This window comes from Aedes aegypti, chromosome 1 (genome assembly GCF_002204515.2).
Source record: "Aedes aegypti strain LVP_AGWG chromosome 1, AaegL5.0 Primary Assembly, whole genome shotgun sequence".
Lineage (NCBI taxonomy): Eukaryota > Metazoa > Arthropoda > Insecta > Diptera > Culicidae > Aedes > Aedes aegypti.
This window is the reverse complement of record NC_035107.1, coordinates 26268581-26283199: the sequence shown is the minus strand read 5'-3', so window position 1 is coordinate 26283199 and position 14619 is coordinate 26268581. Positions and strand designations below refer to the sequence as shown.

Here is a 14619-nt window from a genome sequence, read left to right as displayed (position 1 = left end):
GACCTTGACGTTTATGCATAAAGGGCTATTCAGAGGAGATGGATTCTACACTTCAATTTACCAGCCTTTTAGAAGTAGTAGAATTCCAGGATGTACACTCAATCAAATTCTTGTGTAAAACTCAAAGGCTTACCCTCTACAAAACCCATATGGCTACCACACTCAAATCATGTGGTTTTCCTCATTGCGCAAATCTATAAGTAAAACACACGACCTTGACGTGTAGATTTTTCTCAGTGTGGGCGTCTTCATCAGTCTGGGACAATACTTGTCTAGTTGCCCCGAAAAATTATCATCCTGATCGCACCCTCGAGTGTAAACAGTAAATTCAAAAAAGCGTTTTCTTGCTTCAATCTGTACAACGTCACAAAACGATGTTGAAATTTTACTATCCATAGTTGCACGTAACAGCCTAATTAGCCTCGCCGGAAAACCATGTTTTCTCGCTGAAACATACGCTGCCTTAAAATCAATAAACGGATGAGTCTGCAATTTCTTCTCCTTCTTCTTGGCCTTAAGTCTTCACTGGGACAGGCTTTGGCAGCTTAATGATCAATGAGCAGTTCCACAGTTGTTAACTGAGAATAGTTTTTTGCCTAAGTTGCCATTTTCGCATTTGTATATCGTGTGGCAGGCACAATAATACTCTATGCATCATGAAAACATCTTGGGACACCTGACTTTGTTTTGTAACCGCGGATGTTACCGCCAGGCTAAGGCATTATCAATCAAATGATTTCTTTTCTGCTCTCTTCAACAAATCAAATATTGGTGCTTGGACTTTATATCTCAAATACTTTATATCATAATTGTAAGAACATGTCCATTCATATGCTTCGAGATGCACTTCTAGTAATTAGTTCCGTGTAATACTCACCAATAACCGGCGCCCATCGTCCACCAGATTTACATAAAGTCAAAGTTAGCGTCATCGAACGGTGCCTGGCTGGGGTTCGGTTGCAAGTTTGGCCTCTGGCCACCCATCTGCCCGAGCGGATTGTTCGCATTGCCCATGGCCATCTGCTGGCGGAACTGCGGATTCGGTTGCTGCTGCAGCAGATGTCTCAGGCCCGGATTGTTCGACAGCACCGGACGCATCATCCGCTGCTGGTTCTGCATGCCGACGTTCATCTGGAATGGGGATTGATGGAAGGATTGATCAGAATACTGGGGAACGGTTGAAGAGGGTTTTGTACTCACTCCCATATTTCCCATGGGGCCACCCATGTTTCTCTGCTGTTGCTGTTGTTGTTGCTGCTGCTGTTGTTGCTGTTGCTGAAGCAACATCTTGTACTGCTGTTCTTGGGTCATCTGCATGCTCGGATCTTGCATCTGCTGGTTGCCCATGTTTCCGTAGTTATTGAACTGGTCCTGTTGCATCTGCTGGAATGGTAACGGACGAATGTTAATTTGAGAAAGAATGGCCATTTGGAATAATGCCTATTTGGCATAACCAAAATATATAGCCTTTATGCCAAAAGAATAAGACCCAATTGCCAGGGACTTACATTAACCATTCCCCCCATGCGGGGTCCCTGCTGCATTCCGCCTGGGACCATTTGACCTGGTCCGGGTACCATTTGTCCGGGGCCCGGGCCCATTGGGCCGCCCATCATCTGTTGATTGGCTTGCTGTTGTTGCTGCTGCTGCTGTTGCTGTTGTTGTTGTTGTTGCTGTTGCTGCTGAGGTTGTTGCTGAGGCATCATGCCGCCCTGGCCGGAACCTCCCATGCCGGAACCTTGACCTGCCTGTTGCTGGTTGGAGGTTTGCATCTTGTTCTGCATGATAACCTTCTTCAGCCGGTCGACGAACGCCATCTGATTGTTCGGTATGAAACCCAAGTAGGCGTTCTTCTCGGCGGTGTACAGCAGGATCAGCACCTTGATGTCGCAGTTGGGCGATGTGGTGAAGTGTACGCATCCGGCCTGGAATGAAAAAAGCACTCAAAAAATTATCTCGGGACCTGAATTTAGATTACAATTTGTTTGTACAATTCAGTTATAGAGAGTAGACTGTACATCTCAATATCTTGAAGCCATAACAAGATAGCTTATTTGAATGTCCATCATTAGCACTTGTAAGTGCTAACCAAAGTTATCAACGAAGGAAGTCGCCACTACAACATAAATATTAAGTAACTAATCTCGGGGGTGGGATTCGATACCAGGTCCTCTGCGTAAGAGGCGTGTGTTCTAACTATTGATTAGGCGCAGCGGTTTGGTTTTATAATACGTGTTTATTAATTAGTAGTTGGAATAGGAATGAAGAAGAAAAAGAAGACGTCACTTCCTCTATGGGTGCTTTGATCATGAACATAGACTTCTGGTTGCTTAGATCAACACCCCCGCTCAACCGAAGAGATTCAGCTTCTCCCGAAGATGTGCAAATGGTCCTGCTGGTAGGTCTTTGGTAAATATATCAGCAACTTGTTCTTTTGTAGATACATAAACTGGCCGAATAATCTTGTTCTGGATGCATTCTCGAATAATGTGGAATCGAATATCTAAGTGCTTCATTCTTCGATGATCTCGAGGCTCCTCAGCAATTCTTATGCACGATTGATTGTCCTCAAATATTTTCGTCGGTTCGGAAATGTCAACGCCAAATTCTTGTAGCACATTTCTTAGCCAAATTGCTTCACATGCTGCTTGACTTAACCTTCCGTCAGTCGCTCAAAAAAAAGTTACACCAGCGGTCGCATCGTGTACTGAGTACACGCGGAGCAATTTTGATTGTACATCCAAAGCTAGGCAAGATGGAATATGGATGTCTTCGGCAAATTTGTTCAGTCCAACGGTACCAATTGGTCAGTGGACAAAAAACACTTTGGAAACATCCTCATCTTCCTGTGGCCATCGGATTATGCCCCGGGGGAACCGACATGGTGGACATTTCGCAATGCAACATCTCGAACACAAATATCTAAGGATCTAGATTTTTTAGCAAGATGGTATCTTCGGCAAAGTTGTTCAGTAGGTCAAGGGCTAACATATGATAAGCTACCTGACAAGAAAAACTGCCACCAGATGGCGCTAGTGAGCATACAATATTTTAATCACGAATATCTCAGGATCCCGATTTTTTAGAAAGATGGTGTTTTCGGCAAAGTTGTTCAGTAGTTCAAGGGCTACCATGTGATGATCTTCTTGATTCGAAATTCTTTCAATAGATGGCGCTAGTGAGCATGATATTTTTCGAACACAGATATCTCAGGATCCAGGTTACCTATAAAGTTGACGTCTTCGACAAAAGTGTTGAATAGGTCAAGGACTACACTAAGAAAAATCCACACGTTTGATCCGTGTGTTTAAAATTATGGATCGATTCATGAACGTCTACATCGATTTGGTTAGATTTTCTTACAAACCTCGTGTGTGTTACACATTCAATTCTTTAGTTTTGCTTCATGGACCGATTAATCAATCGACAACATGAATTCCATAATTTTCCACATAAGTTCCTGAAGCTTTCCATTTCAAATTCGTGTGTGTTTACCTATGGGTGCATAGATCATCACCCAACACGGATTCAGTGTGTTTAACTTATGGTTATCTTGTGTCATGCTTATCATGTTCAAGTTGGTCGATTTGAAATCGATGAGCTTGCTGTCGATTTCCGTGTTCCGAATTTCTAAATTGTTAGTGATCAACCCATAGTGAACTAAATTGCGGTCGGACCTCGTGTCGAACGACAGTCATCATCATGTTCCAAAGAGAAGAAGCTAATTCTGAAGCTGAAAGTGTTAGAGGAAAATTTGTGGATTCGTTTTTCTTTCAATTAGTGAAGATATCCGAGTGAAGATGATGAGTTCATTCTAATTTTCTATAAATGAAATGCATTACTTCCAGCATTGGATATAATGTATGGTGTTAGAGAATCGGATTCCACTAACAGATTTTCCTTGCTTTCAGCTTCGAATAAAATGAAATATGCTAATCCCGGGCTTCCCAAAATATGGATTTGCGGCGCCACGCTTGTTGCTGACTCACTTGCTTGAAAAAAAAAAAAAGCATTCAAGTGAGCTTGCGACAAGCAGAAAGGAGCCTCGAATCCGTATTTTGGGGAGCAAGAGTTCTTCTACCAAATTTCTTCTTTCAGTCTCATGACATTCATGTTCTATCACACATAACTATCTAAAGCCACTACATTTCGGATTCAATAAGCAAATCAGTTGGTTTTCATGATTTAATATTTAGACATTCATGTTTGTTTCACATGACAACCTAATGTTGATACACATGTTATTATACCGTGAAGTCAATTACGAAATCCATATGGCTACCACACTCAAGTCATGTGGTTTTCCTCTTTGCGCAAATCTATAAGTAAAACACACGACCTTGACGTGTAGATTTTTCTCAGTGTAGTATGTAATAAAGTGTTTTCAGCAAAGATGTTTAGTAGATCAAGGACTAAACATGTTATATGCAGTTTGATTCGAAATTCTTCCACTAAACGAAATTTTCGAATGCAATTTTTGGGATGGTACACAAATTATTTCACGCTAAATTTCAACTTTTTCGACCCCCCCCCCCCTTTGTCACACTTTTTGTATGAATCCTTCGAAAATTTTGTAAGGATTGTCATACTTGGCCCGACCCCCCCCCCCTCTTGGAGCGTGACGTAATTTGTGCATGACCCCTTTTCAGGATTCTGGTTAGGAAAATAAAATTAGATTACAAACATGATGACTTTGATGAATTAGTCCTGTATATCAAGGACCAACGTGTTAAGTGTAAAATAAACCTACTCAGGGGCCCAGCTAGCCGTAGCGGTAAACGCGCAGCTATTCAGCAAGACCATGCTGAGGGTCGTGGGTTCGAATCCCACCGGTCGAGGATCTTTTCGGATTGGAAATTTTCTCGACTTCCCAGGGCATAGAGTAACTTTGTACCTGTCACACGATATACACATGCAAAAATGGTCATTGTCATAGTAAGCTCTCAGTTAATAACTGTGGAAGTGCTCATAAGAACACTAAGCTGAGAAGCAGGTTCTGTCCCAGTGGGGACGTAACGCCAGAAAGAAGAAGAAGAAGAAGAAACTTACTCAAAATTCTTCCACATTCAATTCAAAATGCAATGGGCTGCTAGATTTCAAATACTTCCATCAGGCTAGAGAAAGAGCTCCAGGTTTAATTTTTTTAAATACAGAATCTCAAGTTCCCAATTATTTTAAAACTTGACGTCTTCATCAAAGTTATTAGGTAAGGAAAGTGCTCACATGTTATAGGCAATTATATTTTGAATTATGTAACCCTGCACCAGTGAGCATTTAATTTTCTGAACATCTTATTGTGTATTTCTTTCACTACTGGACTGCGAAGTGCGGCCTTATAAGTGCGAAAGTGAGAATAAAAGTGCGGGATTGCATTCAATCCTATCGGTGTCTTCAGAGCAAGTGGTAGTCGAAATACGCGTATCTGTCAAAGATAAGCATTTAGGAGCGGAATTAAAAGGTACACGGTACTCCATCTACTTTAAAGTTTCTCTATTTGGCCAGAAGTTCATTTCGCTATAAAAAATCAAAGTATTGGTTGACTGGGGAGTTTTCAGACATTTTTGAAAATGTGAATAGGTCTAGTGTCCATCGATCATTTTTTTAAAGAACCAATTCGTATATGTTGGAACAACTGCAGGCTGCAGCGCTAGCGTCGTTTTCATTCGTGTTTGACGTTTAAACACTACACGCTCGTTCAAATCTACTCAAAAGAGAGTAACTTTGGCTCACTTTTGAAGTTTCAAGTTAGCTGTCAAAAGTGAGTAACTTTATTTTTTCAAAGTGAGTAACTTTTTACTCAACCATGAAAGAAAACGACCTTACTCACTTTTGAGTAAACACAAACATATTTGACTCACTTTGTAAACGTCAAAGACTTGTGAAAATTTCGCGCGCTCGAACTGACAAATCCTCCGTTGTGGTGAAATTTCTTCCGTCGACGTGATGTCGGACTGTTTTCAAAAACAGTCGAGACAAAAGCCGAGCCGGCAAAGCAATGACAGTTAGTTTGCTTGAAACTTCGCTTCAGAAGTCCAACCGGCGAATTCCAGATTAGTGCTGTAAAGTCAATAATCCTGATATCAAGTGAAGCGAGATCGGAGTGAAAATGACCAAGTCCTGGTTTTGATCGCACAACCGCAAGAAAAAAATATAAACAGTAAGTTTTACCGTCGTACTTTTTTATTGGACTAATTATCAATTATTTACAGTCTAACTGGGAAGGCTACTGGCACTCCCAAACTACATCCTCCATGACTTTCATCAATCCCCCAGAGATTTATAGCATCCGGGGATCTATTCCAGAGCAGCGAAAATTTCTACATAAATATCAATTTTTGTTTACTTGTTATCATGTATTATTCATGTAGTTATGTAAGAGATAATGAATAAATGTAATTCTCTTTGTATATTCCTTCTGATTTTATGAATAACATAATACATTTATTTCCAAAAATATTATTTCCTGAAGTGAGTGACATCTACTCACTTTCGCAAATTTCAGATTAAAAGAAGTGAGTAAGTGTTACTCCCATATTGACATTTGACAATGTTACTCTAAAGTGAGTAACGATGGTGTTACTCACTTTTGAGCAGTTCCACTTTGTTCCGAAGTGAGTCGAAATCTACTCACTTTTGAGTAGATCTGAACGAGCGTGTACCACCACCTGTTGGCCCATCGGCCAAACAAAGTCATTTTAGCATTGGGCTTACACGTTTTCGCGGCAATGATTTTGATCGTCATATTTTTAAATATAGTCAAACCTGTATTAGTCGATGTTCCATAGTTCGGTATCGACTCATGAAACCATACTTCAAACAAAAAATCATAATTACTATAATGCTCCCTTTTATCAGCTTTCTTAAGAATATCTGTTCCATGAGTCGATGATCTTTTGAGTATCGACTAGAAATTTGACTGTACTTGAAATTCTGAAGTACATTATGATGGGATTTTCATGCTGAAGAGCACCGTTTTCGAATCAAACGGTTCATTACATGTTAAACAACTTAGTTGAAGACGTCATTTTCATGATTAGGCAATCACGATCCTTGAGATTTGGGTTGAAAATATAGCATACTCAGTAGCACCATCTAGTGGAAGAATTCTCAAACAAGTGTGGCCCATCACAAGTTTGTACTTGACTTACTGAACTTTTGAACCGAGAAGTTTATATTTGGATGTAATCGGGATCCTCAGATATTAGCAATCAAAATATGCATGCTCAATAGCACCACCAGTTGAAAGAATTTTAAAGCTTGAGGTTCCTTGCATTTAGGCCTTCATCTTATGAACAACCTTGCCGAAGGGGTAATATTTCTTAGTAATGAAAATATCTCAGGATCATTTTTCTAACCGATCAGGATCCAAAAATATCTGCGTTTGAAAAATTGCATCTTTAGTGTCGGTTTGTGGAAGAAATCCGAATCAAACGGCGCTTCACATGTTTAGTCCTTAAGCTACTAAACATCTTCGCCGAAAACACAATCTTGTTAAATATCGTTATCCTGAAATATTCGCGATCAAAATACGCCATCTGTTGGTAGAATTTCAAGTTGGGTGGCTTATTACATGCTAGACCTTTTCAACACTTTTGTCGAAGACGCTAACTTTATAGGTAACCTGGATCCTGAGATATCTGTGTTCGAAAAATATCATGCTCACTAGCGCCATCTATTGAAAGAATTTCGAATCAAGAAGATCATCACATGGTAGCCCTTGAACTACTGAACAACTTTGGCGAAAACACCATCTTTCTAAAAAATCGGGATCCTGAGATATTCATGATTAAAATATTGCATGCTCACTAGCGCCATCTTGTGGCAGTTTTTCTTGTTAGGTAGCTTATCATATGTTAGTCCTTGACCTACTAAACAACTTTGTCGAAGACATCATCTTTCTAGGTAATCAGGATCTTGAGATATCGGTGTTTGAAAAATTAAATGCTCACTAGCACCATCTGGTTGCAGAATTTCGAAACATGCAGCCTATCACATGTTAGCCCTTGACCTACTGAACAACTTTGCCGAAGATACCATCTTGCTAAAAAAAATCTAGATCCTTAGATATATGTGTTCGAGATGTTGCATTGCGAAATGTCCACTATTTCGGTTCCCCCGGGGCATAATCCGATGGCCACAGGAAGATGAGGATGTTTCCAAAGTGTTTTTTGTCCACTGACCAATTGGTACCGTTGGACTGAAGAAATTTGCCGAAGACATCAATATTCTATCTTGCCTAGCTTTGAATTTACTATCAAAATTGCTCCGCGTGTATTGAGTACACGATGCGACCGCTCGTGTGACGGGCCCGGTAAAAAAAGTTACACGAGCGGTCGCACTGGTGTACTGAGTACACGCCTTAAAACTTAGGTTAAAAACACGATGTTTTCGAATACTTTTCGTCGATTTTTTCGAAAAATTTCTTCTCTACAAGCAAGAAGGAGAGTAGATCTTGGAATAGGACCAACACCCGGATCAATTTGAAGGGATTTTCAACGTGTTTTTCGACTTTTCGCAAAGTGCGTGTACTCAGTACACTAGGGCGACCGACGGTGGGTTAATGAAACGTACTCTGCTTCTGTCGATGAGAGAGCTACGGTGTTCTGTTTTCTTGTAGTCCACGAAACGGTTGCATCATGGATTTTGAATGTAAAGCCAGAAATAGATCGCCTGTCCTCACCATCGTTTCCCCAATCTGCATCTGCATATCCTATCAGCGAACTGGAATCAGCTCTGCGGCGATACACTAATCCATAATCTCTGGCCCCTTTTAGGTAGCGTAAAACCCTTTTCAGGTGGCTCCAGTGCTCATCTGTGGGTGCTGCTTGATATCGGCTGAAAGTGTTGACTGCGGCGGCGATGTCTGGTCTGGTTGATAGCATCAAGTATGATAAGCATCCTATCAACTCCTTGTAAGGGTGCTTGGTCAGTTCTATGTTTCCTTCATGTTCAAACTGCGGCTTTGGTTCCATCGGGGTTGCTGTTGGTCGACATTCTTCCATTCCGAAACGTTTCAGCATTCCATCAATGTATTTGGGCTGACTAATCTTGATTTGATTCTCATATCGTTCAACTTTGATTCCGAGGAACTGCTTAACTTCTCCCATATCTATCATTTCAAATCTTTCGGAAAGTTGATTCTTGATAAGTTCAATTTCTTCAAGGTTGTTTGTCATCAGCAAAATATCGTCTACATACAGCAACAAGTATACGACCACTCCTTCAGTACGCTTCCAATATAAACAGCAGTCGTAGTTGGATCGTTTGAATCCCAAGCTTAAAACAAACGAATTAAACGCCTCATTCCAGCTTCGTGGTGCTTGCTTGAGTCCATAAAGCGATTTTTGCAAACGGCACACCATATTCCGATCTCCTTCCTCAAATCCCTCTGGCTGGTACATGTAAATTTCGACCTTCAAATTTCCATTCAAAAACGCCGTTTTTACGTCCATTTGATGTATGGTGTACTTGAATTGATTCGCTATACTCAGCATAATCCGGAACGTTGTTATCCGTGCCACTGGTGCGTATGTTTCTGTATAATCATAATTCTTCTTCTGCGAATATCCTTTGGCAACAAACCGTGCTTTATACCTTTCAATGTTGCCGTTGTCATCACGTTTGATCCGGAATACCCATCGGAGTTCCAACACTGCTATAGGACACGTGGTAGTCATTCATCCAGACAGGAGGATTCGTCAATCGCTTCGATACTGGTTGATCATTGAATGATTCATCAACAGCATGTACTCTCTTCCTTTTTGGATCAGCTACAACATCTTCAACATTTCCAGCTTGTTCGACACCTGCAGCTTCTAAAACATTCTGTTCATTTTCATCGTTATTCTGAATTTGTCCTATTTGATTTGTATCTTGTACTTTGGCTTCATTTTGATCATTTATCACGGGTCGGAGGTTCCCTGCTATTCTCATCAAACACGACATCTCTACTCACAAATATTTTCTTCTTCCGGGGATCAAAGATTCTGTAGCCGTTCGTTGCATAGCCAACCATGTAGTTCCTCTCAGACCTTGGATCAAGCTTTCCTCTGCATTGCTTCGGCACATGGATGTGTGCAACTGCACCAAACACTCTCAAATTGTCGATATCGGGTTTCTTGTTGTACCAAACTTCGTAGGGGGTCTTCAGAATTTCCAGCGCACTGGTTGGACTACGATTTGACAAATATGCAGCCGTTAGGACAGCTTATCCCCACAAACTTTTCACTGCTAGATCGACTGTAAGGTTGAATTTGGAAAAATTTTCTGGCTTTTCAGTCTATTTAACAATTTAAAACAACTGTATGGTTTCTTTCTCCAACGTTTCGGTCCTTATTGGACCTTTATCAAGGACTCTGAATGGTTTATTTGTTTAAGTAGTTGCAGTGTTACAAATATTTATAAACTATACCGAAGTTTTATGTTGTTTTTCGTCTATATGTTTGTTTGAACAATTAATCGTCATTGGTGTTATTGGGCTTGGCAAACGATGTAGCTCCTCGAAATAACTTCTATCTCTCACCATGTGGTCCGATGCTCCTGAATCCAGAAACCACTGGAACGAATTGTCGGCCTTCTGTGTGACTGCTGCGGCCAGCTCCGTTTCACAGGTCGCCACAAACGCAATATCCGTAGCACAGTGCACGTTCGCTTTACCTCTACGTGGTCCGTTGTATTTCGCCAAGTTTCGCGAGTACCCGCTAGAATACTTTCTACCGTTTTCTTCCGTCATCTTAACTCGACAGTCCGAGCGCTTGTGTCCTAACTTTCCACAGTTGTAGCACTTGAACGAGAACCTTTTTCCAGCAAACGCCGATTCAGTATTTCCGTCTTCATCGAGACAGTCGTTCTTCACGAAACGCTTCGCTTCTTCTTCCAACAAACGGTTCTTGACAAACTCCATGGACAACTTATCGAATGACATCGTTTCCAGCGCCGTACACAGCCCATCGTATTATTCTGGCAGGGCAAGGAGAAGTTGGGTAATCGCGTCATCTTCTTCAACCTTGGCACCGGTCATCTTCAGTCCTCCCAGTAGCTTGTCGAACTCCAGCAAATGGTTCTGCATACTCGCACCGCTCTTCAACTTCAGTTCAGCAAACCAAGTCTACGACGGTAGTACAGCCGGTTGGCAAGACCTCGACGTTGGAAAGTTCCTTGGATGCTATCCCAGCACTCTTTCGCAGTTTTCCTTCCCATAACGTATTCCAAGTGGCTATCGGAGACACGGTGGACGATCAGGCTCTTGCACTTCCGATCGAGCTTCCATTTTTCCTCGAGTTGTTGCTTCTTCCTCGTCTTGACTTCCATAGAGTCCTCAGGGAGTTCAGCGTAAACTTCCTCGTTGATGGTTTCCTCGATGCACTTCACAAGGCCTTTCTCCTCCAGCAACACACGCATCCGGTACGCTCACTGGTCATAATTTCTTCTGCCAAAAATCCACTTCTTCTCGTCCTCCATTATCTTGGTTCGCAAATCTTCCTCACACTCGAATAACGTATCTGGGCCTATGGACCTGTGCACGAGTTCACTAATTTGACGTTTGAGCGGTGCCGAATTCATTAGTTGCCATGGTCACGTAAATAACACGGCACCGCTCAAACGTCAGATAGTGAACTCGTGCATCGGTCCATAACCTATTGATGAGGCGCAGCGGTTTGGTTTTATAATACGTGTTTATTGATTAGTAGTTGGAATAGGAATGAAGAAGAAAAAGAAGACGTCACTTCCTCCATGGACCGATGCACGAGTTCACTATTTGACGTTTGAGCGGTGCCGTGTTATCTAGGTGACCATGGAAACTAGTGAATTCGGCACCGCTCAAACGTCAAATTAGTGAACTCGTGCATCAGTCTATGGACCAATGCACGAGTTCACTAATTTGATGTTTGAGCGGTGCCGAATTCACTAGTTGCCATAGCCACGTACATAACACGGCACCGCTCAAACGTCAAATAGTGAACGCGTGCACGGGTCTATGGGTGCTTTGATCATGAACATGGACTTCTGGTTGCTTAGATCAACACTAACCACTACATCAGGTCCGCCCCGCTAACTGTTTACATGGTGTCTACTACCTGAAAAAACCTGGAAAAAACCTGGAATTCTCAGGGAATTTCGGCTACACTCAGGGAAATTATTTTGAAACAGTGATAGGTGGAAAACATGTCGTTTTTGTGACACAAAATATTCTCAATCAAACAAATTTTCGGCAGCGCCGCTATCTAAACGCTAGTTGACATATTCAATCCTTTTGATGATATTTGAAAAAATTAGCAAAAATATGTTAAGACAAGAAATTTCATGATTGCCAAATTGGCAAAGGCAAATACAGCTCCGATTGAGTGTCGTTCATGAGCAGTTGATAAGTTGAAAACATTCAAAAAGTTGAACAAAAATGTTTTTCGCCTATTATACAAAAATAATAAACTTTGAAGGCAATGAGCAAAAAATTTGCTTACTTGAGAAATGTACTATTTTTCGTGCCTGTTGTTTTTTTTTTTAGAGGCTCCAAAAATTCTACAAAAACTATTAGGCGACTATTCTGCAAGTTCTTAATGATATTTTTCTTAGAAGAAATTTCGTGAGGAATGCTTCTGTAATTCTCGTAATTTTTCCAGTGATTTCTTCTTGAATATTTTTTGCAATTGCTCCAGAGATGCTACCAGCGATTTTTCAATGGATGCTTAGAGGAATTTATGCAAAATTAGTTTCAAAAATCCTAGAGCACTCCAACGCTTCCACAAAAGTTTATTCCAGAATTTTGGGAAAAAATCGCACAGACATTTTTTTATAAAATCCTACAATAATTCCGCCAATAATTCCTACAATAAGCCGATTTTTTCATTTATTCCAGACAATTTCATAAGGATTTTTTCAAATATTCATCCACTACTACTCTCAGGAATTGCTCCAAAAATCCTTCAGGCATTATACGATGATATCTATTATAAACTTTTCTAAGAATTCCACGAAAAATTTGCCATAGGATTCCTTATTAGATTCTTACAGAAACTTCTCTTGGAATATCACCGGCATAAATATCATCAAAATATAGCTGCTGCGGATCAAACATTTCTCTAATAATTTTTCAAATCACAATCTTCATGGATTCTTTAAAAATTTAGTCAAGGTTCAGGGATTCAGACTGAATTTCTCTAAAACGTCTTTTAAGCCATTACTTGAAGATTCTAATTTATTTTTAAATATTCAAGGAAGAATTTTATCAAAAATTTAGGAAGTCTTTCAGAGATCCTCTTAGGAATTAATCCAGGCGATTGTACCCCGTTTGTCATAAAGTCGTTTGGTATAAGGTCGTTTGGTATAAGGCCGTTTGGCATAAAGTCGTTTGGCATAATGGTCGTTTGGCATAAAATAGGGTCCTAAAGCCCTGTCCCGATTTTAGTGCCAAACGCTTAAATTTAGGCCAAAAACACATGTTTACTCAATTTTCTAATGTTTTCCGTTGGTTTAAGCCCAAAAAACATTTTTTTAGATTTTGTCACACCCCTTGGCATAAACTCAAATTTTGGGTGCATTTTGTTTTCCGTGTCCCTTCCGAAATGTCAAATAGGAACAACCCCAGTGTTAAAACTAAAACCCCTGTGGTGTTTTTGTCGACTAAGCGAACGTCAAACATGATCTCAAGTGTCAAGGTTCATTTATGGACCCAATTTTCAAATTAAAGTTTATATATGATATAGCCGTTATTTGAGCGGGAAAAAATGCTAAAGTAGTTGAAGTAACATGCCCTTTGGGGTTGTTAAATAAAAACAAGATTTTATTAAAAATTTTAGGACCCAATTGTTGTGACATTAGAGAGCATTACCAAATAAAACTCGTGAAGGGTCTCTACATCTCAGAACATAGAGTATCTTTGAGCTTGATGCGATACATATATTTGAAAGCAGTAAATTTTCAAAGAAAGTTCACAGTTATTCATCAAGGGAATACTCATAGAATATTTCGCTGCAGATCTAGCTCTGTCCCAGTTTGGACGTAAAACTCAATGAAAATTACTTGATAAAAGAGTGGATTTTTTGCAAAAAATCAAAAGCTCTAATCCAAAGATCTATCAATGCGACCTCATGCAAAAATAGCCTATATGCGAGAGCAGATTAATTTTCTATTATCGAGAGAAGGGAAATTGTGATTGAAATAATACTTTTTCCAGCATATACTTTTTTGGGGCAAACGCGTGATCTCCTTCCTTCTCTGTTGCATATTGGCAGGTTTTAAAGTAATTATCATTCTTACAACACATCTGGCAAGAATTAATAAGACAGCAAAATATATAAATAATTAACATTTAGCTTTGCTAAACAATAAAATTTAAAACAGTATAAATATAAAGAACAGCCTATTTTTAAAAGAAGGCAAAATTTATAGTTAAACCAATAGACGAATGGACGCTAAAAATTATTGCAGCATAATATATCGAAAAAACATAAAAAAGTGCGTTCAGAATCATCGAAGTGATTGTGCTACTTTTCCCCGAATGACTGGTTTCCCCGAAAAGTGGTGACGAGAAAGAACGATAAACAGCCAAAAGAAGGAAGTATTCTGTCATTCTCGGCTATACACATGTTGACAAAAATGCTGAGGACGGTAAAACTCGAA

The 14619-nt window shown here is 40.1% G+C and overlaps 1 protein-coding gene across 2 annotated transcripts in view; it reads right to left on the bottom strand.

The window, feature by feature from the left end:
* Positions 1-775: 775 nt before the first annotated feature.
* Positions 776-14619, bottom strand: part of LOC110674813 (mediator of RNA polymerase II transcription subunit 25) — a 28419-nt gene continuing 14575 nt past the window's right edge. The window contains exons 4-6 of one of the 2 annotated variants that reach the window (XM_021839206.1): positions 1509-1925; positions 1201-1383; positions 776-1131 (exon numbers count right to left, since the gene is read on the bottom strand). In XM_021839206.1, coding sequence (XP_021694898.1) covers positions 907-1131; positions 1201-1383; positions 1509-1925 — 825 coding nt within the window. In that variant the 3' untranslated portion in view covers positions 776-906. The remainder of the gene's footprint in view (positions 1132-1200; positions 1384-1508; positions 1926-14619) is intronic. The other variant, XM_021839207.1, reaches the window with a different exon arrangement.